At 35.6% G+C, this 26,047-nt stretch overlaps 3 protein-coding genes and 1 pseudogene across 11 annotated transcripts in view; 1 reads left to right on the forward strand and 3 right to left on the reverse strand.

Moving 5' to 3' along the window:
- Nucleotides 1–123, reverse strand: part of LOC109049350 — a 6,662-nt pseudogene extending 6,539 nt beyond the window's left edge.
- Nucleotides 124–1,571: 1,448 nt separating this feature from the next.
- Nucleotides 1,572–7,142, reverse strand: LOC109048997 (tripartite motif-containing protein 16-like). Of its 3 annotated transcripts, none has more exons than XM_042778468.1 (6): nt 6,132–7,142; nt 5,869–5,964; nt 5,425–5,658; nt 5,135–5,294; nt 4,907–4,966; nt 1,572–2,427 (listed from the first exon to the last, which is right to left on the reverse strand). In XM_042778468.1, exons 1-6 carry the CDS (start codon nt 6,720–6,722, stop codon nt 1,874–1,876), a joined length of 1,695 nt encoding a protein of 564 aa, XP_042634402.1. In that variant the 5' UTR covers nt 6,723–7,142; the 3' UTR covers nt 1,572–1,873. The 3 variants fall into 3 exon arrangements, with proteins under 3 accessions (XP_042634402.1, XP_042634394.1, XP_042634385.1); XM_042778460.1 differs by lacking the exon at nt 1,572–2,427 and adding an exon at nt 3,166–4,371 and having other exon boundaries at nt 6,132–7,041; XM_042778451.1 differs by lacking the exon at nt 1,572–2,427 and adding an exon at nt 3,166–4,404 and having other exon boundaries at nt 6,132–7,025.
- A 1,235-nt stretch (nt 7,143–8,377) lies between these two features.
- On the reverse strand, nt 8,378–23,252 carry LOC109048999 (cAMP-responsive element modulator-like). 5 transcript variants are annotated; one of them, XM_042778483.1, is made up of 8 exons: nt 23,231–23,252; nt 19,112–19,181; nt 17,557–17,673; nt 16,729–16,814; nt 16,200–16,348; nt 15,791–15,979; nt 10,680–10,836; nt 8,378–10,579 (listed from the first exon to the last, which is right to left on the reverse strand). In XM_042778483.1, exons 2-8 carry the CDS (start codon nt 19,169–19,171, stop codon nt 10,435–10,437), a joined length of 903 nt encoding a protein of 300 aa, XP_042634417.1. In that variant the 5' UTR covers nt 19,172–19,181; nt 23,231–23,252; the 3' UTR covers nt 8,378–10,434. The 5 variants fall into 5 exon arrangements, with proteins under 5 accessions (XP_042634417.1, XP_018922210.1, XP_018922211.1 ...); XM_019066665.2 differs by lacking the exon at nt 23,231–23,252 and adding an exon at nt 20,494–20,637; XM_019066666.2 differs by lacking the exons at nt 15,791–15,979; nt 16,200–16,348; nt 16,729–16,814; ... (1 more) ...; nt 19,112–19,181; nt 23,231–23,252 and adding an exon at nt 12,901–13,171.
- A 47-nt stretch (nt 23,253–23,299) lies between these two features.
- LOC109083514 (partitioning defective 3 homolog) overlaps nt 23,300–26,047 on the forward strand; it is a 90,425-nt gene continuing 87,677 nt past the window's right edge. For 2 of the 3 annotated variants that reach the window (XM_042778417.1, XM_042778421.1), the window contains exon 1: nt 23,300–23,657. In XM_042778417.1, coding sequence (XP_042634351.1) covers nt 23,538–23,657 — 120 coding nt within the window. In that variant the 5' untranslated portion in view covers nt 23,300–23,537. The remainder of the gene's footprint in view (nt 23,658–26,047) is intronic. The other variant, XM_042778422.1, reaches the window with a different exon arrangement.

Genomic DNA, 26,047 nt, shown 5'->3' on the forward strand with positions numbered 1-26,047 from the left:
TTATTTCGACAAGAACAGTCCTAATCTTCACTAGCACTATAAAATCATGACACACGGTTGAACATCAAATTTATTGGCCTTTTATCAACAAAACGCTCTAGTTGCTCCGTTTGTATTCAAGTAGCAACCCTGCCACTTAGCGGTCAGGGTGAAGAATAACAGTCAAAGAAGCACAATGTACAGTATTGATTTTGAAGATTTTGGAGATGCTGAGTGAAGGATGTAACATCATTCTGAACTGGGGTAACTAAATATTTTAGACATATTTTAAAATTACAGATTTTTCCAGAATTGGCAGTCAATTCCAATAATATTTTGTTTGTTAAATAATATTTACATAGTACACAAAATATTAAGCCCCCTAATTAATGTTTAAAATACTATATATAATTGATATACATACAAATGATAAACAGTAAATGTTATATATGTGTAAATGTTCAAAATAAATTACTGTTAAGTTCATCCTAAGACTGGGACATCTCACCTTTGGTTGTTGTGGCAGCTCATTTACATGTATTTGCATAATTTATACATCGGGGTGGAGCTTGATCCACAGTAGAGCCTCGTATCTCTTGTTGTTGTTGATAAGCTATAGTGATGATTGCTCTGTCATAAAATTGAATTATGTTCAGTTATGTTATTACATTTGTCCCGCTACAATTAAAGAGAATGCCTTGAGTGACTGTCCACCTGTTCTCAGCGTGATTCCCCTGCTGAAAAAAAAAACCAATAGACACCATCACAAAATTTCTAATGGTTTTATAGGTTATGTTGGGGATTCTATTGGTTTTAATGGAAACTATAATGGACCCTGTGGGTCTCTATTGGTAATTGGTCATCTTCTGTTGGTGGCTTGTTAAAACCACTAAATCCTTATTTCCCAAAACACACTACAGAAAACCATTTTAATGGTTTTAGTGGTTAAAAGTTGATGGTTTGTAATGTTTGTAATGGTATTTGTATTGGAAACCATTAGAATTTCTGTGATGGTTTCTATTGTTTTTTCACCAGGGTCCTCCCACCCAGACAGAGTCACATACAGGTATGTGTACTGTTTATCATGTATCCAGCAGTCCAAATATCGTTGTGGGACTCCACCGCCTATACAAACAAGAGAATGGGGCGTAAATATAAAAAAATGGTGGGGACATTGATCTGCTCCGCCCACAGAAATGGCAACAGATTAATCGATTCCGGTTGTATACAGAACACAGAATAAACATGTTTTCCACATTATTTCTAAATGTTAGTATCATTGTTGGGACAGTTCACAGTAGCCATTGATTTCCATAGTATGGAAAAAAAATACTACAGATGTCAGTGGCTTCTGTTTGGTTACCAAAATTCTTCAAAATATCGTGTTTTGTCTTAAAACAGAAGAAAAGAACTCATACAGGTTTGGAACAAGCGGAGGGTGAGTAAATGATGACAGAATTTTCATTATTGGGTGAACTATTCCTTTAAGTTCAAACGTCATATGTCTACAGGAGAATTAAATGTAAGTATTCTTCATGGTCCAGATTCAAATAATATTGACAGTATAGACAAGAACGAGAGACTTAAGAAAGTTTCCCTGGCAGTGATGTTTATTGAGTGAATAGTTTCCAGCATTACAGAGTGATTCCTGTGGTAAAACAAAATACATCAGGTGAAAAACACACACACAGTGTGAAAATACACAACATTCTGTGAACTTTTAAAAACTGATCAAGTAAAATATCTGCTGGAGAAATCATTATACATTTATTTATACTGTACTGCTTGTTGTAGTATTCATATATGCCTTTTATAACCTGTTGATATTGGTCAACAGAGTAGACGAAGTGCTAGTTTGCTGTAGATTACAAAAAAATTGAATCACTTGAATCATCTATATTTTTAGATCACACAGTTTGACCTTTGATTCTGATCTAGAAAAGAATACAGACAGTGAATGGAAATTAAACCCAGCATAGAGAGGCTGAGTGAATGTGGTCTGGACTCTGTGAATGAGGGTCATTGTGTCAGAGACGCTGTAGAAGTACAGAGTTCCTGCACTCTGATCCACATACACTCCTATTCTAGAGGAGCTGGAGACTACAGGGAGTGCAGTCCTACCGTTATTGTGCCAGAATGAGCAACGAGAGTCAGAGCATAACCAACTCCAGGACTGATCATTACAACCAAACTCACTCTCATCACTCCATCCTTTCCTGTTGATGCTCTTATATGACACTGATATATCTACCCGACCTTTCCACTCAACCTCCCAGTAACAGCGTCCACATGCGCTCTCTCTACACAACACCTGTGACCAGTGATCAAATCTGTCTGGATGATCAGGATACGGCTGGCCTTTATTAGTGTAAGTAATCACTCTGTTCCCCTTAGACAAACAGAGAAGTTTGTTCACTGTGTTTAAATCTACATTGAGTTGACGTGAATCTAATAGAGACAGAGCATATAAAACACATGTAAATCAGGAAATCTAAACTTCACTCATTAAAACTCTTTAAAGACAGTAACACGGTTAAAGTGAAGTTAACAGAGAGCCGGTACTTTTGATATCAAGTGACGTGACTCACTGTTATTGACATCATAAAATTGTGTGTCTACATGAATTGTCAGAGTCCCTTTGTTCTTTAGTTGCACAATAGAAATTGCATTTAATTGTTTGATTGTATTCTTCAAATTATTTTACTAAGAAGTCGTAGACTTGTTATTCATTACTCATTTATCAGTTCTAGTTCTGTGTTCATAAAAAAAAAAAAAAACACTTGTTCTGGTTAAATACTGAAGGAATATAACTGATTTGAATCTCACGTGAAATAAAAATCATGATTGATGTTTGTGTATTTAATGGAGTTTAGTATGCATGTTTCATCCTGTTGAATTTCATTATAGTAGGTTTAAATGTGTTTAGTCTTGGTGTGTGTTTCTTTGAGACTTACATTGTAGAAACTCCTTCCTGGTTTTGGGCTCAGGGGTAGGACTGTTCATAATATGTCACAAGGGTCTCTCTCTAGTTCAAATGTTACACGTCTAAACAAGAAGTAAATATTCAATGTTTTTTCATGCTCCAAAAAACAAAAAGGCAGAAGAAGAAGAAGAAAATCACCCCAAAAATATAGACAAGAATGACAGACTTGAGAGTTGCCCCGTCAGTGATTTTTATTGAGTGAACTGTACCCAGTGTTACAGAGTTTTTGTAGTAAAATATAATACATCAGCAGAAACACACACACAATGTGAAAATACACAAAAATACAGGGAGGTTTTATGACTCCTAATTAAATCTAATCAAGCACAATATATTTTGTTTAATACTGATCAACAAAGTAGACAAATAAGCTCTGGCTTGCTTAACTATTACAATTTAGATATCTGTTGCAAAAATTGTCTAGACTCTAGATCAAATAAACATACATTTTACTGAAATAGAACACATATAGTATAAGAATATACATGTGTGAATCCTAGAAACTTGCAGGGCGATACATCTGGGTATTATTCACTTCAACTTAGTCCAAGTGATTTTATAAAACCCATTTTATAACAATGTACACAGTGGGTTGTTGAATGTGAAATTTCATCAGCCTCTGAAGACTTGAACATACACAGTGTAGCCTGATATTATACTATACTGTTAAAGTCAATTTAAACTCAAATTAAACTCAAAGTTTAATATTCATTTCTTTTTTTATACTCACTAGTCATTGTTAGATCATATCAGAAGATATTTTTCAGAAAGCTGCCAAGTTTTTTAATGAGAGGATTAGTGTTGATTTATTTATTAGAAAGTAAAAGACTTTCCAAGTTGCTGATTTATCATGAAGCTTAAACTGTTAATATGCTATTTTATTTGTAGAATGAGGTTGTATCTTTTTTAAAACTTACATAGTTTAAGTTTTGTTACATTTTTGCATAATGACCTGAACTCAAACCCAGCATAGAGAGGCTGAGTGAATGTGGTCTGGACTCTGTGAATGAGGGTCATTGTGTCAGAGACGCTGTAGAAGGACAGAGTTCCTGCACTGTGATCCACATACACTCCTATTCTAGAGGAGCTGGAGACTACAGGGAGTGCCATCTTACCGTTGTTGTGCCAGAATGAGCAGCTGGAGTCAGAGCAGTACAAACTCCAGGACTGATCATTACAACCAAACTCACACTCCTTTCCCCGTCCCTTCCTGCTGATTCTCTTATATGACACTGTTATATACACCGAACCACTCCACTCAACCTCCCAGTAACAGCGTCCACACACACTCTCTCTACACAACACCTGAGGAAAACCATCAAATCTGTCTGGATGATCTGGATACGGCTGTTCTTCACGAGTGTATTCAATCACTCTGTTCTCTTCAGAAAGACAGAGATTCTTATTCACTGTGTTTAAATCCAGAGTGAGTTGATGAGAATCTAATGGAGACAGAGCATGTAATTCAGCAAATTTCAATCATTAAAATAATACTTAAGTTTGACTTAGCTTTTTATGGACCGTAAAACTGTTTAAGCTAAGATAAAAGTGATTGTATGAATTGTCAGAGTCTTTAGTTGCAAAGTAGAAATTATATTTTGATGTTAGGGTGATTATATACAGTATATATATATATATATATATATATATATATATATATATATATATATATACACACACACACACACACACACACACACACACATATTAGCTGCCATTGCATGGTCCATATGGATGCTGCACATTGGTTGTGTTTGAGAAGAAAAACTGATTCAGTAGTAAAGGTTAACTGATTTGAATAGAAGTCTCATGTGAAATGAGAATCTTTATTCATGAACTGATGTTTGTTCATAGTTTTGTATTTTTAAGGAGTATTATTAAGGAGTATTATTTATTTTGCAATTTTATTATAGAGTGGGTTAAAAGCTGTTCAGAAAGACTTACATTGAAGGAAGTCCTCCCTGGTTTTGGGTTCAGAGGTGGGAATGACCACAATGTATGTTACTATGGAAACAGATCTGTATTATAATTCACATACTGTATAAAGAGAAAATATTAAAACCATGTCACATTCAGATATTGATATGCTTTGTAAATAAAAAATATTACATTATTACATGATACTGTATGTATGACCTATTTTTCTCATAAAAGGATGTGTTAGTGTTTTACCTCTACAAGATATCTTTTCTATCTCCTCTCTGCAGAAATTCTCCAGTTTATCTCTCAGATGAGACACAGATTTACCAACATCATCAAAAGAGAGACGAGAACTGACAGTTATGCTGGGCGAGTCTGTAGATCCAGGAGGAACTGAGAGAGACTGGAAACTCTACACGGACACAAAGACACAATGGAAACACCAGATAAAGACACAGAAACATTTGATAGAAAAACAATCTATGTACAACATGCTCTCCCCTTCCTGAAGACCGCTGTCCTGTTTGTCAGATCTCTGTTACCTGGAAGAAACAGATGTGATTGTCTGTGTGTGAAAGCTGCTCCAGCTCAGCGTCTCTCCTCCTCAGATCTTCAATCTCCTGCTCCAGTTGCTCCAGTTGTCCTTCAGCTCGCCTCACTGCAGCATTTTCCTGATCTCTGATCAGCTGTGTCACCTCAGAGCGGCTTCTCTTAATGGAGCGGATCAGCTCAGTAAAGATCCTCTCACTGTCCTCCACTGCTGCCTGTGCAGAGTGCTGTTAGGACACACAGAGAGAGAAGCATTAGAATCAGTTCATTCACTCAGCTCTTACTGCTACCTCACACAGCCTGTTCCCCACAGTGGGCTTCAGTGGGACTGAAAGAGCTCCAGCACTGGTTCCTCACTGACTGACTGGAGGAGAGTCCAAACTGAGTCTGAAACAGCTCTTCAGCAGCCAGCAGCTGTTCTTCTGCTCAAAACTCACCTTGTAAGACTCTACAGCCTCTTTCAGCTCCTCAAGTTCCTTCTCTCTTTTCTGGATTCTCTCCTGATATTTTCTCTGCATTTCACCCAATTGTCTCTGCAGGAAAAACAAATAACCATAAATCTGATAGATGTTACTGCATGCAACAAACAATTAAAGCCTCATGAGATCGTAGTGAGAACTATTTTAAAAATGATCTATTTATTATGTAGAGAGATATGCGATTATGAAGTCATTATGTAGCCTACATTCTGAGTTCATACCTGTTTCTCAGTTCTCTCTGCTGTAGCTGATACAGTTTCATGGTTTTTGTGTTCATCCAACATACAGAGATAACATATACACTGCTGATCAGTTCGACAGAAAATCTCCAGCAGTTTATCATGTAGTGGGCAGATCATGTCCCTCAGTTGTCCAGTGGCATCAGTCATTTTGTGTCGCTTTCCAGAGTGAAATTCTTCATGACGTTCAAGATGCTTTTGACAGTAAGATTCCAGACACACCAGACAGGACTTGACGGCTTTGTTTTTGTCCCCAGTACAGATGTCACACTCCACATCTCCAGATCCAGTGGAACATTGAGCAGGACGAGCAGCTTGGAGTTTTATCTTCTTGAGTTTTTCCAGCACTTCAGCCAGCATGGTGTTTTTACCTAAAACAGGTCTTGGAGTGAAGATCTGTCTGCACTGAGGGCAGCTGCAGACTCCCTTCTGATCATCCTGATCCCAGCAGTCTGTAATACAGCTCATACAGTAACTGTGTCCACAGGTAAGAGCCACTGGATTCTTCAGTAGATCCAGACAGATTGGACAGTTAAATTCCTCCCAAGACCATGAAGTACTAGCGTTTGCCATTTTGCTGCGTAGAGACTGATTGTCTAAAGCCGCGGTCACATTAGTCTCAGCTTCGAAAGCATGCGAAATTCGTTCGAAGTTCGAACGGTGCTGCGAACTGGAGCGGGACCAGGATATGACATCACGCGCCAAGGTTTTCACAGAACTCGTCACAAAATGTCCTCACTAGTCATTATTCTTTTCTGTCTAAGTGTAGTTCATCAAGTACACACACGCACACATACAAATCTCATGCAATAAAAAAATCATCCGCTCCTGTTTCCCTTGCCACCGCAAACCAAGCCGCTTCTCTTTTTATATGATTGTTATAATCTTTTAAAGTTGTGTTGTACAAAACAGGATGATGCATCCATGTTTATTTTTTTATTATTATTATCATTGCTTCAAACAAGATCAATAACAACATTTTATCCATGTTTTAAATTTCATGCAAAAAACATCAAAAATGTATTTTGATCTTCTATTGGTCACACGCATTCACGTGACGCGAATTCGCAGGTCATGGAACGTTTATGGAATGGAATGTTTGAAAATGGGATTTGATATTGTTCATTATTAAAAGAACACAATTGCGATTTTAAATATATACATATTTAACAAAGATGCTACTGATATTTGGAGTACACACTAGTAATTAAAGAATAAATAGTAATAATTTTTAAGCACTTGCCGTTGAACGTCCACTAGATGACAGTGTCGTACAGAAACCCTGTTTGCGAGCTGTAGTGTTTCAGTAGAGGGCGCGCTCACACACTGTGGAATTTTCCATGGCTTTGTGCCAAACGCATGATACAGCACATTCTAGCGCTCAAACAACTAGGCACACTCGTGTAGGATCATTTAAATATAGAAAATATATTCTTTCTGATTGCAAAAATCAAAATAGCTCGAACGCACCCAGTGTATTATAATACGCAGTATTCAACACTCAGATAAAGCTTAAGAGCAGCTGTAAATGCATGATATCTGTACATATAGTCATTTGTTATTTACATAGAAGTTAAAAAGTAAGAATTTTACAGAGAGAGGAAGAAACCAAAGTAGCGCTGAAAGATATAACTTACATTATAGATGAGTATACCCTGCTGAAACCATCTTTAAGTAGGTTATGCTGGTTTTATGTGGTTCAAACTGGTCTCCCAGTCGGGCCCAGCTGGTGTTCATGTGGTTTAGCTGGTTAGCAAGCTGATCTCCCAGCTTGGCCATTTGAAAAGTGGCTAAAATCCATCTAAAACAGCCAACAGACTAGGTTTGGAGATCATTCAGAGCATTTAATGCTGATACTTGAGAAAATGTGCAACACAAAATTCTGAGACAAAACAAATTCTTAAAGGTCAGTGGCATGATTTGTTACTAAAACTTTTTTTTTCTTTAGGTTGAAAAACAGTAATTTAGGGACATTTCATAGACTTCTGTTGGTTTTATGTACAGCTCTAAATACCACAGCTGAAACTTAACCCACACCTAAAATAATTTTTCTGCATTTAAAATAAATAAATAACCTCATTTTAAATATATTTTTTCCTTATTTTATTTTTTATTTTTTTTAACAAATGAGCATGTCCCCGAAGGTGAGGTTTTGTCTCACCTAAATTTTTAGGTTCACACATACACAATTAATAGTGCTTCTCAAAATGCAGTCCTGACCATGTATATACATTTACAAAAATATTTTATTAAAAATAGATGTCAGCACTCTGTACAGTGTTAAAGAAGGGCAGGGCTGTTATATTAACTTCAATCTAATAGAAATTAATTGAAACCATAAGCTCTTTAAATATTAAACCAAATCCATTTTCTGCCCAGACTACACAGAATAGTACATCATCACTGAAACATAAAGCCGATTGGTTGTAAGTGTAGATAAAGCCATGATGACAAGCACAGTCTGAGAAACAGAAGTCACAAATGCACACCGGCATCTAAACAGCTGAAATATGAGGAATTCTGTTCAGTTAATGCCACTTGTCTAATTTAGCATATCTGCACTCTAATTACTCACAAAAGCCTCCTTTCTTTCATAATTTTCTTCTACTATTATAAACAAAGACAAATTGCGGAGATTTAAAATAATATGCATTACATCAAAAGCAACATTTGTGACATTCACCTAAGTAACATGTTCACAGTTTATCATGTTACAACATTTTCCTTTGTTCATGCAAAAGTAATGTACTGTTCCTCATCTTATATGAATTAGAGCACAAATAAACAAAACATTAAAGCTCAAAAGTAATTGCTCTGCCTCTAGCTTCCAAAAATGGATTTGCAAAAAAAAAAAAACCTTTTCAAACAGGTTTCCAGAGCACTCCCCCATCAACTAACAGATAGCTCCGCCTCAAAATAACTCCATTGGTTGAGGCAGTGTTGCTATATTGGGATTCTCAAACAAACAGAGCAATCAACCCTCAAATGGCTTATTTATAGTTTGTCTCTGAATATTGATATAAAACATATTTTAACAAAATATTAATGTTGAAAACTTCATTTTACAGCCAATTGAGGCAATTAACAGAGGTGTGCTTAGTTTACAGATTGAATAAAAGAGTACTAAATGAATAAATCTGTAATAATAATAAAGGGAGTTAGGAGTAGTCTTAAAGGGACAGTTCACCCAAAAATTAACATTCTCATCATTTACTCACCCTCATGTAGAATACAAAAGATATTTTGAAAAACTGGTTTTGTCTTCACAATATAAGACAGTGAGGACCAAAACAACACTGCCCTCCACTGTCTTGCACTGTATGGTCAAAAAAACAACGAGACACTTTTTAAAATCTTTTGTGCACCACAGAAGAAAGAAATGCAAATAGCATACAAAGTGTACATTTTTAGGTGAACTATCCCTTACATCAACATTATGTAATCGTCAACATTATGTCCCGTTTCTTGGTGAAGTTTTAGGTCACTGTTAGGTTGTTACAAACAGTTCAATCTAATGCACATAATTTCACCTACATAAAAAAAATCAATGGAAAATGTTGTGTTTTAACAATTCTGCATTTCACACTGCACACATAAACAGCTTTAATTGAAGTTGTGACTCGATACTAAAAATATAGTGATTTCTGGGGTACTTCATTTAAGTATTTTCTTTATTAGCCACAAACTATAAAATTCATATTAAAATGTACAAACCTGATTGAAATATAATATACATGAAGAAAAGGCCCCAATTTACATCTAAAATGTAATGTGTAGCTATAAATGGTTTAATTTGCCTGGATTCAGTCAGATTTACTGAATAGAAAGTGTATTTTCCCCATATTTACTGCTAAATTATGTGCATATCAAAAATTAGCTTAGTGCCAAAAATGCTAAACATGCTGCTTATGTGTGCAGTGTGTTACATGGCTGCTTATTCCATTTACTTTGCTTGTTCTGATTTCAACCTAAAAAAAGGAAAAAACATTTTTCCACATAATCAATGAAGAGTTCCATTTCTTTTAACACAGAGAAACAACTGAAATACTTTGTGTGTGTGTGTGTGTGTGTGTGTGTGTGTGTGTGTGTGTGTGTGTGTGTTTGTGTGTGTGTGTGTGTGTGAGAGAGAGAGAGGAGCATCCTCAAAGCAACATTAGCAACTTCTTATAAAAAACATTTGGCCAAACAAATGAACAAAAACGCTCAAATCCAGGCGATGCAACAGAAGAAGAGAAGAGACAGGTAGTGTGTAAATCACACAGTCCTTGCGCAGTGTTTGTGAGGGTTATTCTTGTTTGTGGCAGTAGATGTCTTTGAGAGCTTTAAGCTCCTCTATGAGAGTCTTGTTCTGGTTTTCCAGCACAGCGACACGATTCTCCAAGCACTTCACGTATTCTTTTTTCTTTTTGCGACACTCGCGTGCCGCCTCCCTACAACACGCAAATAAAAGGTCAAAAATGAACATGCACATCAGTGCATTAGTTAAAGCACATACATACATGAATCACTGAGACTCAGATGTGTAGGTACCTGTTCTTCATGAGGCGGACTTCTCTCTTGCGTGTGGCCTCCTCTGCGTTCTGCTGTGGGATATGCATTGCCCCTGGTGATGATGCCATAACAATGCCTGGTTGTAACCCTGACGACGGGGAGCGGATCTGATATGCTGGCATGTCTCCTGTGGCAGCTACATGCACAAATATACACCAAAATGCATTATTTAACAGATAAATGGGTAACATTTTAATTAATCATAGTTAATATTCACGCCTACATAGTAACATTAATCCATTAGAAATTGAAATGGACAGTAGTATATTTATAAATTAATACTCCATAAACTGTAATAATAATTGCTGTAAAAAATTAACCATTTTGTAAAATGTTACCAATAAATGGTCAAAGGTGTAACATTGCAAACAATATTTTTAAATTTTATCTGTCTTAACATCTGTCTTAAGATCAGTGGTGATATATATATTTGTGCTACGACATCAAAAAGGTAATTAAAACAATGATAATTTTATTAATTAAACGTATTATTATTACTATTATTTCCAAACAAATGGAAGCAAACAGAGTCCACAGAGTAAGTTAGATATAAAAATTTCGCAATTCTGGTTCTGGTGCATAATTACATGTAATTACAAGTGCATAACTAATTACATAATTACAAGTATGATTTACTATTATTTTTTATAATAATTATATATATATATATATATATATATATATATATATATATATATATATATATATATATATATATATACTTTTTCCCCAAACATATGAGAGCAGTGTCCATATAACTTGTTATTTTGAGTAAACAGCATATATTATTTTATCTCATTTTATTTATTTATTACAGTTCTGTTTAGTGCTAAACTAGTGAAGACACTTACTGAAAATCATCCATTGACCAGGTATATTTCATCTGACCAATAAAAAGGCACATAACACTGAATCTAACCAATCAGCTGTGACTTCTATTGTGACCAGGCTTAAAAAGCAGGTCTAATTGGATTAATTAGTTTATGCAATAAATCCAAAACAATATCAACAAGCAGTTACATAAAAACCTTCACATCCACCCATCGACACAACATTAAAAACACCTAAAGCAACACTGAAAAAGCACAGTTAAGTAGGCTACTACAAAAAAGTTGCTGGTACCGTACAATACAGTCAGTTTTAATGCTGCTATCAGACAAGGTTTTCAGCAGTAAATGTCCTTCAACAAACTGGATATGATTTGACTTAATGAGTATGTGTGTGTGTGTGCGTGTTTGTTATCAGACAACGTGACAAAATGCTGACGTCACCGTGTGCGTCGTTGCCCAAACCCACACCCGACTCCCTCTCTCTCTCCGCCTCTCCCTCTCCCTCCGTCTCAGTTTCGGCCAGCTTCCAGGAAACAGACTGACGTCAAACAGAAAGCCCCTCCCCCCCCTTCTCATTCTCTCGCTGCTTTTGTCTGTCTCTCTCTCTCAATGATTCATGTGTGTGAATATACAGGCAGATTTTGCAGCCTGATTTCGTAAAACACAAAATGTCAATGAGTGTGTTTATGACTGAGAAGAAAGTTTCAACCACATAAAAGGAAACAACCGAAAGAAGCACAAAAACATGTCATTCTTCCACTGCCTGTAGACTGATTTTCTCAGAATGTTTATCAACTTTTGCACGTGATAAAAATTGTATCAGCATTGCAGGAACCAAAAACTTCAACAGACACTTATTAACAGTAATATCTGCTGTATTTTTATTATAACAGCCTACTGTTATTTTGTTAACTACATTACTTTTGAAACTGCTGACATTTTCTGCAGTGACTACCTACTGTATACTCCAACTAAAAAATGAAAAGCATTTCATAATTGTTTTCATCAATATATTACATATTTTATAATCTTTATAATAACTACCATATTAAAAATCATACTTATTATTATGCTTGCATTATTCATATATGAACTCATATTAACTGAGAGATTGCAGGATCAATTAAAAATTACTAATAACAGAAAAAAAGCGAAAAGTATCTAAAACTCAACCAAATGTCCCATATTCATAATTTTTTTTTTTTACTAATACAAAGAAATACAAAGAAATTCTCCTTTTTCATCTTTAGCTGCTACTAGCTTATTTACCAAATGAAAAAATACAAAACTTCAGAAATGCATAAAACACAAATACATTAGCATCACACTGGCTTTTGCCTTATAAAACACATACACACACACACTCTCACCTGACTCCGTCTCTTCCCCAGTCACTGCCATCTCTATGCTGTAATAATCCAGTTGTAATTGTTTTTGAGCCCTTTCTTCTATGTTTCCTCTTTATTTCCTCTTAAAGCTCTCTCTTCCTTCCAGCTGGTTGAGTGAGTTTCTCTCTCATTCACTCTTTCTGACTGTCTTAGTTTAAGTTGTGACACAAACTAAGTGTTTTGCCTCTGACCCTACCTCCCTCTTTCTATCTCTCTCTCTCTCCCTCCCTCTCTCTCTCTCTCTCTATCAGATTACTATTAAGACCATTGACATCACTATGACATCACGACAGTCTCACAGGAAAAAAACACAATGTCTCTGGAGAATGCCCTCCCCACATGTGTGTGTGTGTGTGTGTGTGTGTGTGTGTGTGTGTGTGTGTGTGTGTGTGTGTGTGTGTGTGTGTGTGTGTGTGAAAGAGGACACTTGCTTTGTAATTAAATATCCATGCTTAAATTTGTGACCTGAGGGAAATTAAAACTGACTTCTAACAAACTGTGCAACTGCATGGAATTTAAATATTTAAGTACATAGTAGAAAAAGAGAAGAGAAGAGAAGAGAAGAGAAGAAGGAGGGAGAAGTTGTTGAGTTTGATGTATTTATAGGTCATGATGACGCAAAAGCATTTCAGCACAAACAAAAGGATACTGTGCCCATTTCACCTCATAACACTAACACGTGCATAACAATTGAAATGGCATACACACACACACACACACACACCAGTCTTCCTATCACACTGTTTACATACATAAATAACTCCAAATATATCTTTAATTCATATCTGTTTCAACAGGTCTGAAATCATCTGGAACATACTGTCTTTATCAGTATACTGTTTTGTTTGCAGTAAAATATTATACATTACATTATTGCATATTATTTATTCATAAATATATATAAAAATATAAATGTATGCTAGTATAAATTATTAAATATTAAAACAATTACAAATATTATACTTTATAATATTAAATATTCTATAAATTACATATTACAAAGTATTTAAGTACTATATTTATATTTGTATTAGGGGTTAACCAATTATCGGCCTGGCCGTTTATCGGCGCAAATATATTGAGCATTTTTATGGTTATTTGTATCGTCCTTTTCAAAACTGATTTGCAGATAAAATGATCTAAAAGCATTTAAAGGGGTCATATGATGCGATTTCAAATTTTCCTTTCTCTTTGGAGTGTTACAAGCTGTTATTGAATAGATAGGATCCCCTAAAGTTGCAAAGACTAAAGTCTCAAACCCAAAGAGATATTCTTTAAAAAAGTTAAGACTCGTCCTCCTAAAACACCTCGTTTAAACACGCCCCCACATGTCTACGACATGATGTGGGAAGATTTGCATAACACCGCCCAGATATTCATGCAAAGAAAGGCGGCATAACTTAGATTCTTGCTGTTGCCGCCTGCGCCATGTTGTGGAGACGCTGTGTGTTTCGTTGTGAAAGTGAAAATACTTTGTTTGGCCTTCCAAAAGAGGACACAACTAGAAATCAGTGGTTAAGTTGTATTTACAACACTGTTCCAGAACAGTCCAACCCAAATGTTGAACGTGAGTTTTGAGCAGTGTAGAGTAGCATTTGTTGTTTGTCATTTCTCCGATCACAAATGCAGACATGGTTTTATGTTTACATGGCACGATGCAACGCAACGCGTAAAAAGACAGTATAAGTCATTATAATCCGTAATTATGTCCCCACTTGATGCAGCAAATGCCTCGTTTGTAAAGGGTTTTATTGTTTTTTTTCTCTTGTGGTGCCGGTGTTCTGAACGGGACACGCATCACAGTATGATAAGGGGCGTAACATTTCCGTTACACACTTGAGGCATTCAGCCAATGAAAACGCACTGGATAGCTGGCCAATCAGAGCACACCTCGCTTTTCAGACCGATGAGCATTGTAAAAAACGACATGTTTCAGAAGACAATAATGTACAGTATGTGGAAAATTATGTTTGTTTAACCTTAAACCGCATAAGCACATTTCATTACACCAAATACACAGAATAATGTTCTTTTTAGCAGCATCATATGACCCCTTTAAAGAAAGTTTTTGTCAGAGCATTTGTTATTCTTAATTTTGCCATAAATTTTCATTTTTACATCAGACATATATTGGATCAAAATATCGGTTATCGGCCTACTTGATCTGTAATAACTATCGGCATCCACCCTGAAAAACACATATCGGTCGTCCCTAATTTGTATAAAAACTACCTCACTAAATTTAGCATTTGTATGTTAGATTTATGCTTATATATAACAAGAAAAAACTGTTTGCCCATAGTGTAAGATGCATTTAAGATAATAAAAAATATTTGAAATACTCACTGAAAACAAATTTTATTTGTTTAGATATTTTACTGAAAAACAGGACCAAAATACTAATTAAGAAAATTATTTTTGCAATATTCAGCACAAAGATTGTACCAGGGCATCAGGGTACATTTATTATTATAGTTATCTATGATATTATTCAAAGCTCATATTCAAATTTGAATTTCCAAACAATAGTGAGTCAGTTTGCAAATCAAGGAGATTTTCAGCCATAGTCTGCCCATGTCACATCACAACAAATTTAACCAGTTTCTTTTCACTTACTGCAAAGTCTGCAGCTTCAGCACATAATAAAACAAGTCTAACAAGTCTCCCACAATGCAACGTTCAGTTCAGTGTCCTTCATCAGCCAACACAGCTCATACACACATTTGTTGTTTTTGTGTTTAACATCGCTGAAATTACAACAATTAAACACGTTGAAAAATATAATTAACCTCTTCCTGCTTGACTTCAGAAACAAACAAACAAAAAAGCATTTTTTTTTCTAGAAAAGTTCATAAAAGTTCAAGTGTCTTACCCTGAACGAGCACCTGTCCAGAGGTCAGCAGTAGCTGCTGGCTGGGGTCTCCAGGCTGGGAGCCGTACTGCAGGATAGTGGCCCCAGACTGCGGTGCGGTGGAGCTGGGAAGAGTCAGAGCCTGAACCCCCTGCAGGGCCTCTCCTCCAGGGCCGGCCAGCTGTATCGCTCCACCCTGAGTGATTGCAACTGCACAGACAAAAAAAGAGTTAGTCTTGAATCTGCCCAAACACCTGCTATAACAAATGATAAGGGTTTAGTACATTTGAAAAACATTTGCGCAATATTTAATATATTGGTCTTTCGTAAGAATGGGCTGATAAACAGCAAAACCCATCATTTTTAAGGTAATTCACATTTCATGCTGCACAAAGACATAATAGTTTATGAGAAATGAACTCAGGCGTACAGTATTGCCCGGAGCTGGTCTGGTAGATTGAAGATGGTGCTATCACCGTAGCAACACTGGAGGTGGCCAGGGTTTCTTCCTCCACTTTCTCCTCTTCCTCTATCTTTGGCACAGCACGTACATCTGATGACAACTCATTAAAAATCTTCCTGAAAATACATATGTAAATACATTTACTTCATCTGACAATGTAAATCGGAATATGTCACTAAATTTCAGGAAATTCTGTGTGCTATTGGTGTATGGATTTCTGAGTATTATTGGATTTGGAGTATTTTGTTGTTAAATGCAGGGATGATAAGAATGATGTCAGGTCATGAGGTCATGCTATTGTTAACTAATCATTTTCAGTAAATATAATAATGCTAAAATGAAACAAAATACTATATAATATAATATTAGAAAGGTTGTCTTGGCAACTAAATGAAGAACCTGAAGATATATAAAATAAAAGGTAATTCAAAATATAAAAAAATACTATAAAAGTTCATAAATATTGCAAAAAATGTTGCTCAAGAACTGATCTCACCTGTAAGACGGTCGTCTGGACAGAATCTCCCTTCTCTTCTGAGGATCTGATGGGTTTGAACCTGATCCACCAGTATCAACAGCTACCTAAAAACATCCAAACACACATATGCACGTCTTCATTCCAAATGAGCCTTTAAAAGATTTTAAAAGCGTTTGTGAAGGGGAAACTTATCAGTGAATAATAGCTATAAAGACTGCTTTTTTGCCAAGGCTTCACTGTACAGGACATTCTTTGAAAATATATATTTTGGGATATACTGATGACAGAAATAAGTCATACAAGTTTGAAACGACACGAGGGTGTCTAAATATTGACATAACTTTAATTTTTGGGTCCTTTAAAAAGCAATTCATACATAAGAAAATGGATTTCTCTTGAGATAACAACTGTGCCAGTGTCCATGAGTCTTTGTCTCCTGAGCAGATTTATTTTGTCTGACGTGGGCTTTGTGTGTGCGTGACCAACAAGATCCGATGCATTGACTCTCACATTAACTCAAATCTCATTACTGCTCTGTACAGATACTCTCACTCTTGTTGTTACTATGTCAATCTGCTTTTCCTTCATCCCATTGATCTCAGGATGAGTAAACGCGGCTTGCGATTGGCTATGGCTCTAACTACTGCAATGTGATTGGTGAGTCTCTCCAGGTGAGGGAATAGGTAAATGAATAACAGGATTGTGCTTCAATGGCTCACATATCAGCACACGTTTTGGTTTAATAATAGTGGACTTTAGAAATGGTAACTTTTACCAAGATTTGTATTTAGACTAGTCCTGTACAAATGCCTTACATCTATACACAAAAAACCTTTATGTGTGTACCTGCACAGTTTGTATCTGAGGCGACTGGATAACAGAGGGCTGTGTGGTCTGAATGACTTCCTGCACCTGTAGTGTCTGTCCATCAGGTAATGACGCCACAGACACACCCTCACTGACCTGAGAGAGAGACAGAGACAGAGACAGAGACAGGGATGGTAAAAGATGTCTGACACTATTTAGCCCAGTGTTTTTATCATTAACTAAAACTAAAACTATCAAAATGTCATTTTCAAAATGAATTGAAATAAAGCTGAAATAACATAAAACTTAATAAATATTATATGAAAAACTTAAATTTAAACAAACATCAACCAGAATTATGATAGTTGACGAACACTGAAACTAAAATTAAAACTGATAAAAAAAAATAATAATAAAATGGTAATTTCTTGAAAAAATAAATAAATAAATGTAAACTGATAAAATAATCAAACTGATAATAAACTGATAAAATAATAAAATATAATAATAAAAATAAAATATAAAAATAATTTTATTTCAGCTCATTGCCAAGGAAACCTTTTCACTTGACAACAAGTTTACCTTGAGGTACTAAAGTAATTTTAAATATTAATAAAACAAATAAACTACATAACTAAAATATATAAAAAAAAAATAAAATAAAAAAATAAATAAATACTAGAGTTTTAACAAAAAAAAAAATGAATAAATAAAAATGATTCAACAAACTAATAAAAACTATAATAATATTTTAATGATACTAAAATAACACTGTTGGTAACTAATTTAAAATAAATATAAGTAGAAGTACTAAAAAATTACTAAAACTGCAATAAAAATAAATTAAAGATTAAAATATAAAAAATATTTTAAAAATTAGAAAAATAAAATAGCAAAAGCACATAAAAATGACTAAAATTCAAACTAAAATGAACATTATCATTTATTAAATATAAATTATTATTAAACAAAAATAAAAACTAATTCACATTATAAAAAAAAACACTAAAATAATATAAAAAAAACACTAAAAGAACACTTATTGTTTAACAACATCCCTTTAAAACAATAAAGTCACATTTTGGTTCAACAGGACAGTGTTTTAGACAGGAAGTGAAGTAGGAGATAGAGAGCCAGGGCAGTATCGGGAAAGGTCCAGGTCCATTTTGAACACTTATTTAATATTTAATCTGTGAATATTTCAGTCTGAAACCACACATCAAGTACCATGGTATTACCACGTTTTTTTAGACACAATATCATAATAAAACTATGGCAATACTATGTTTTTTGATGGTAATACCATATTATTATGATGTTATGGTAATTACCATGCATTACCATGTTAAGTAACCTGAAGTTTCACATAAATCCTATGGTATATGAATACAATAATCAAACCATCTCATGGCAGTAATTGAAACCAAGCATCACTATACCATGGTACCACCACAGCACTTTTTCCTAAGGACTGGAATGTGTAATAGTATCTGTAAATAAGATTTTGAAACATTTTATCAAGCATTTGTGTTTCAATGTGGCATGATCTGTGTGAGGCTTGCACCTCTGTGAGTGAATCAGAGTCTGACTGTACCTCACTTGTTACTTTCTCAGTTGCATTGGCTTCCTGTTGCGCTACGGTTGCAGTTTCCATGGAGATCGGCCTAGCAACAGACCAGACAGGAAATGCACAGTCAGCGCTCTGTAGAGTCGCATGTCACAAGATCTTAAACAACCTACTGCATTTGACATACTAATCCATTATTTTAGCCCAATGTTTGCCATTCTAGTGGTTCAAAATTTGATGCAATAAAACTGATCTGAGTTTGTGAGTGTTTGTGTTGAAATGTTCATGCATTTGTGAAACTTGTGAAGCAGTTTCTTCTTTTGTGCAGTGGGGGTTTTTCATCTGCTGACGGTGTAAATGGACGAGTTTACCCTCATGTTATAAGGCTTTCCCTAACCTTATGAAAAATGTATGGCAATGCTTTAATACTATTTACTAATTGGGTCTGAGTAGGTAAGAGAAACTTATCAAAATAACTTTAAGGGAAAATAAATTAATTTCTATACTATACTTCACTATTTTTTTACATGCATCAAACATAAGTTAAAATACTGCAATTAAAGAGTATGAAAAAGTAATAAATAAAAAACCTAAATAATGTAACATTTAATATATAATGATACAATACTGGTTTGGTTTATTATGATCAAAAATTGCGCGCGCGCAAAAACAGCGAGCTGTAACGGCCGCGAGCACTTCCTCATTCTGTTTGAACGGTTCTTGGCAAGTGTACAAACTTCTGCGGAAATATGAGGAAACATATTTTACTCCATTGCTTTAGCATGCTGAGATTATTCCTTCCAGTGTTGAAATAAGGGTGTTTTATGTCAGTGTTCGCTTAACTTTTGTTTACTCGTTGGACTGACAGAACAAACGCGCGCAAACTTTGAACAGCTCGCGCTTATGTAAATAACCGCAAACTGTAGCACGAGGATGTGACATACATAACTGCAACATGGGATTATAAATAAATACTGGACAGTAAAGCAACTTGCACGGTTTTTGGGTTCTTTAAGCAAGCTGTCTACTGTATTTATTTGCATAGTCCTGGACCAAGCTGCGTCATTCTCCACAACCTCAATGAATTTTTAATAACGCATACACTGTATTTAACTCGACCTTTTTGCTTTGTTACTTAGATTATATTTCAGAGTAACTCTGATTATTAATTTTAAACACTCAGAATATGAAATCTGCGCGATTTTCGTTATTCACGGGTTTAATTTCTTGTCAGCAGTAGGCTAGTTTAGTGCAGGTTACACCAGGAACCGCGTCCTAGACAGATTCGCCTCGTTGCACATATTACACTGAGAAACTAATTTAATAAAAGCTACATGTTCGTCTTATGCGCTCATCTCTAGATCCTCTATGGCGGGTGGCGGCAGATCGACATGCCAGCAATAACTTACCCGAGTTTTACGTAGAGTCTCGTCACTCGTTACGGGTGCAGAGGAAGCCCGACTCACTGCACACGTAGAGCCCACGTCAGCTCTGATGATGCGCCTGGGAAATGTGGACTATGCAGCCGGAGGCCCCGACAACACACACACAAACACAGAGTGGGGGGAGCCTAGGCGCCGAGGGTCCACCGTCCCTCACCAAATACCCTAAACAGTCGATTTAATCAACGAATTGATTTCCAAAATGCATTAATGCGTTTGAGGCTTCATTTTCATTATAATAGTTAATCGAATTTAATAATAAAAATTGTTCAAGACTGTTCCACACTTATAACAAAGATTTATAAAAATGGTATACTCTAAAATAAATTAAGAATAAAAACCCAACAAAATAAAAACTGCATCATGTTTCATTTATTAAAAAATAAGCTTAAATAGCTTTGAGTCAAATAGAAAGAATGTTTCAGTTTTACAGAAGTTTGATGAAATAGCGCCATCTTGCGATAGAAGAATGTCTTTTCTCAGTTGTCATACAGTTGTAATAAAATGTGTAGTTTGAGAGACTGATAGATGATAGATAGATAGATAGATAGATAGATAGATAGATAGATAGATAGATAGATAGATAGATAGATAGATAGATAGATAGATAGATAGATAGATAGATAGATAGATAGATAGATAGATAGATAGATAGACGATAGGTAGATAGACAGACAGACAGACAGACAAATGATAGATAGATAGATAGATAGATAGATAGATAGATAGATAGATAGATAGATAGATAGATAGATAGATAGACAGACGATAGATAGATAGACAGACAGACAGACAAATGATAGATAGATAGATAGATAGATAGATAGATAGATAGATAGATAGATAGATAGATAGATAGATAGATAGACAGATAGATAGATAGATAGATAGATAGATAGATAGATAGATAGATAGACAGATAGATAGATAGATAGATAGATAGACAGACGATAGGTAGATAGACAGACAGACAGACAGACAAATGATAGATAGACAGACAGACAGACAGACTGATAGATAGATAGATGATAGATAGACAGACAGACAGACAGACTGATAGATAGATAGATAGATAGATAGATAGATAGATAGATAGATAGATAGATAGATAGACAGACAGACAGACAGACTGATAGATAGATAGATAGATAGATAGATAGATAGACAGACAGACAGACAGACAGACAGACAGACAGATAGACAGATAGACAGATAGATAGATAGATGTTATGTGATCATTCAACTATTTAAGTTAAAGTTCAGACAGAGATTTAGTTGTTTGTTGTTAGCGACTGGCACTTTGAGGTCACAATGTCACATATGTTGTGCAAAGATCTCGCAAGTCAGTGTTGATTGCATTTGTTGGAAACTATTTGCCAGATTGGTTACACTGGAAACCACACTAGCAACTCCTTACAAGTGAGAAACAGTCACAGGAGTAGACCACTGACTTTGTCAGTGAAAAGCAGATGCTCATCTATAAACGATGAGTCACTGTAGACTCCACCACTGGGATTCAGCCCACTCTTTGGGTTGATACATCAAACATACTTATGAGAAGATAAAAAGATTACACTACCTGCAGCTTTGAAAACAAATACAAAACTTCATGGCTCTTACACTCAGACAGCGACTCACAGAGCTGACCCTGTATATGACATCTAACTAACTGTGGCATGAAAGTTGATAGAAAAGATCTCTACTTTTTTTTCAGTAATGGATCTCCAGCATCTGGTCATTGTAGATCAAAGCATGGTACGTAATCCTACAGCTGTTCCACTAGAGCTTCTCTTAACTGGATGTGTAGAACTAATCTGCATCAGTCCCTCGGTGTATGTGTGCAGTTTCACTGCTCAGTGCCACCTGCCCAGTGTTTCTATTTTAGTACACCTCTGCCCTACAAGCAGAAAGCTAAATGTGACACTACATTTAGCTATATACATATAATTGGCCATAAGTATGGCCAAATCATTCACACAATGACATAAGAACTAAGAATTAAAGAACTAAAAATAAAATTAATGAATAATCTGTCAATTTAATGCTTCAAACATAAAAATGTAAATAAATAAATTATTTTAGAAAGGGGTTTTTAAAATTGAGTTGAAAGTCGATTGGTCGCCCCCACAAGTGAACTGTCCAATGCCACTCAACTGATGGATAAAGTAACACATTAGACAAAATGAAAAAGAAAAAAAAAGCAATTATAAAGAAAAGCAACTTGCAAATTGTTATTTTTAAATGCAATTTCAAATGTGCATTTAAAATTATTTATTCATTTTATTGTGTATTTTACTACATTTTAAAACATGAATTAGTTACTTTCAGTTTTAAATATGTTTTCATTTTTATTTTTATATTTTTAAATTTATTTTGACATTTATTAATTTCAATTTTTCCATGTTACTATTATTTATTTTATTTATTGTCAAATCTTTCAAGGTCAAGTCTAAGTCACAATATCTGGAGAACATATTACCCCATGCAGAAACAAGGCTTTAATTTGGAGTCTGATAAGTCAGTTTTGTAATTTGTGGCATTTCATAAATGTGATGACCCTTGACCCCTAAACTAACCCAACTAACCTAACCATTTATCTGATAACCCGTTGATATTCACATGTTTCACTATATCTGTGAAGAAATCCAAAAAGTCAAACATGAAAAATGAACCTTTCAATTAATGTAAAATAAGTTTGACTTACAAACGCGCACGCGTTGCGCCAGTGCCGTTTACCTCCGTCAGAGGGCGCAAGAAGCCCGTTTTCGTTGCTCCTGAACCGACTGATCCCAGCGCGGTTCCCGTACGCAGATCCCAAACACTAAACAGGTGGTCATACACCGCCACACAGCGCCCGCCGCGATGAAACGGAACGGGTACCGATCGTAACTTACACTGAGCCGCCAAGGTGCTGAACCAAAGATTATTAATGATCTGGACATCAGAGCACGGGAGCCTTTGATCCCGAGTTTCCCTTGGATTCGGGAAGGTCGGGAAGGAGAGTTGGAGCTATGAAAGTGACGGTGTGTTTTGGAAGAACTCGGGTCGTGGTTCCGTGCGGAGATGGCAACATTAAAGTGCACGCGCTCGTCCAGCAGGCCGCGATGCGGTACAGGAGAGCGATCGCCAAGGTGAGATGCTGTTTCTCTGTATCATCTGATTGTGCTCTGGAAACATAGTTGCGCCGGTGAGGGCTGCAAATATGGCGCTGTAGAGACGGCGTAAGTGAGCGGGGGAAGGGATTGGGACCGTCCGGACACTTAAACTCCGGGAAAGAACGGCTTTATTCCTCAGAAAATAATGCATTGTGTGTTTTATCCTCTTTTAATGAGCAGGACCATCTTCTTTGTTCTTAATGTTTACAGCAGACCCCTGGAAGCCAGTGAGAAATGGGGCAAATTAAGTTATATAAGAGAGAGCGAAGTTTCCTCCACGTTTGAAACGTTATTACTCTACTTGGGACCCGTTAGAAATTACAGCATTTAGTAGAATGCAGTATCACGCACATTGACTTTTTGTTTACATGGCGGATTGCTGCAGCTGAAGCGTCCTTGTACTTTTTGTGATGAAAATACGTCTTGAACTTTTCTTGTGTGTAACTGTTACGTGAGTCATGCGCTTTGTTTTAGTGAGCTGCTGCTAGGCTAACAGTGATAATTGATATGTCCTCTACACGTTAGGCACATATTAGGGCTGCACGATTATGATAATGGTCGATTATTCCCATGAAATTGTAATTGCGATTATTAATTACGATTATCACAATTTACATTGAATGATGTTTATACCATTGTTTGAAGCAACTGCATGCCATATTTTTATTTGAAAATAAACTAGCTGAATTCATTCAAAGAGAAAATCTTTTATTACTTTTTTATAGCATTAAGGCTCAAATGTCAACTGTACATTGGATTGGTTTCTTCTTTAAATAACAAAAAAGTGAAACATATGAATAGTATTCTAATGTTATACTAATACTAAAATTAAAACAATGGAAAAACCCTTAAGATAACCTGTAGAAATAAATAAATAAAAAACACATATCTTAAGCACTCAGAATAACGTAAGTGGACTTTGAGTGATTAATCGTCGCTTTCAACGATTACGTAATTGTGGCATCTGTAATTGTAATCGCGACTATAAATGCAATTAATTGTGCAGCCCTAGCACATATAAACTGTGTTTTTCGAGTTAAAACGCATCTACACTTAAAGAGAACGACGCGACAAAACCGGAATCAACAAAGCTGTCTCCGCGTTTAGTTCGCGAGCTTTTAAGTTTGGTCGCGTCCCTAGCAGTATATATGGAGGTGCGCTCAATACTTGTTTTGCATAAGAGCAAGCTCCGCCCCACAGCCAGCTCTGAAGATTTTGTTGATTAGCATTGTTGAGCGCATACTCAACTTTAAAACAAATATTAATGTCTATCTATAACCTTGACAATAGCCTTAGTATAGCGCTTTACATCCTGATAGCATTAAAGGATTAGTTCACTTCCAGAATAAAAAAATCCTAATATTTACTCTCTCCCCCATGTCATCCAAGATGTTTATGTCATTCTTTCTTCAGTTGCAAAGAAATTATTTTTTTTGAGGTAAACATTACGGGATTTTTCTCCATTTAATGGACTTCAATGGTGGCCAGTGGGCCGAAAGTCCAAGGGCTCTACACGACCCCAGCTGAGGAATAAGGGTCTTTTCTAGTGAAACGATGGGACATTTTCTTTAAATGGCCACCAGTAATTTCTTTGCGACTGAAAACAGAAATACATGAACATCTTGGATGACATGGGGGTGAGTAAATTTTCAGGAAATTTTTATTCTGGAAGTGACCTAATCCTTTAAGGGCTGTTCATGCCAAGGACGATAACTGTAAAGATAACTATTATCATTCTAATTCTATGAGATAAGGGGAAATCACAACTGTAAAGATGCCGACACAGAGGAATGATATTGTAGGATTCACTTTCAGAACTTTTTTTTTCCAGCTTAAAAACACTGACTGCCAATCGGATTCCACCCGCCTTTAAAGAGCTTAAGCAAACAGAACAATATCGAATGTTGATGTAAACACCAATATAGTTATTTTTATGGTTAACATTCTTGTTGTGAAAGGGCTTTTACTGTTTGTTGCAGTCAGATCCATCCATGGTTTTTCTGAATCTGTGATGATGATGATGATGGGTCATTCGTGCTTCATTCATTCGCGTCTGTCACGTGACAAATGAACAAAAGATTCAGGTGAACTAATCATTTGTGTTGCTCCTGAATTATATTTGGTTGACTTGTAATTTATATAGTTTATAGTTTCTTAATTTGGAATATGATCAAATGATACATATTTGAATGTACAGGGAATTTGTCCATTGAAAATATTATTACATTTTAACACCTGGCCTAAGTCAACACCAAATGACTTGAATTAAGTTATAGAGAGTCTTCCGTTCTTCTCACCACAAATCCATGAAGTCTGAACTTTTGTTCACAGGTTATATTATATTAACAATAATAAAACTACTACAA

This window comes from Cyprinus carpio, chromosome A2 (assembly GCF_018340385.1).
Source record: "Cyprinus carpio isolate SPL01 chromosome A2, ASM1834038v1, whole genome shotgun sequence".
NCBI classification, from domain to species: domain Eukaryota; kingdom Metazoa; phylum Chordata; class Actinopteri; order Cypriniformes; family Cyprinidae; genus Cyprinus; species Cyprinus carpio.

Excerpts from the sequence above, each read along its gene's own strand:
- LOC109048997 (XM_042778468.1), bottom strand. The coding sequence starts at position 6,722 with ATGGCAAACGCTAGTACTTCATGGTCTTGGGAGGAATTTAACTGTCCA. Across the intron at positions 4,967-5,134 it reads AGAAAAGATATCTTGTAGAG|TAACATACATTGTGGTCATT; the intron begins GTAAAACACTAA and ends CTGTTTCCATAG. Across the intron at positions 2,428-4,906 it reads CAGGGAGGACTTCCTTCAAT|ATTCACGTCAACTCAATGTA; the intron begins GTAAGTCTTTCT and ends TGTCTCTATTAG.
- LOC109048999 (XM_042778483.1), bottom strand. The coding sequence starts at position 19,171 with ATGGAAACTGCAACCGTAGCGCAACAGGAAGCCAATGCAACTGAGAAA. Across the intron at positions 17,674-19,111 it reads CTGAGAAAGTAACAAGTGAG|GTCAGTGAGGGTGTGTCTGT; the intron begins GTACAGTCAGAC and ends TCTCTCTCTCAG. Across the intron at positions 16,815-17,556 it reads CTCAGATACAAACTGTGCAG|GTAGCTGTTGATACTGGTGG; the intron begins GTACACACATAA and ends GGATGTTTTTAG.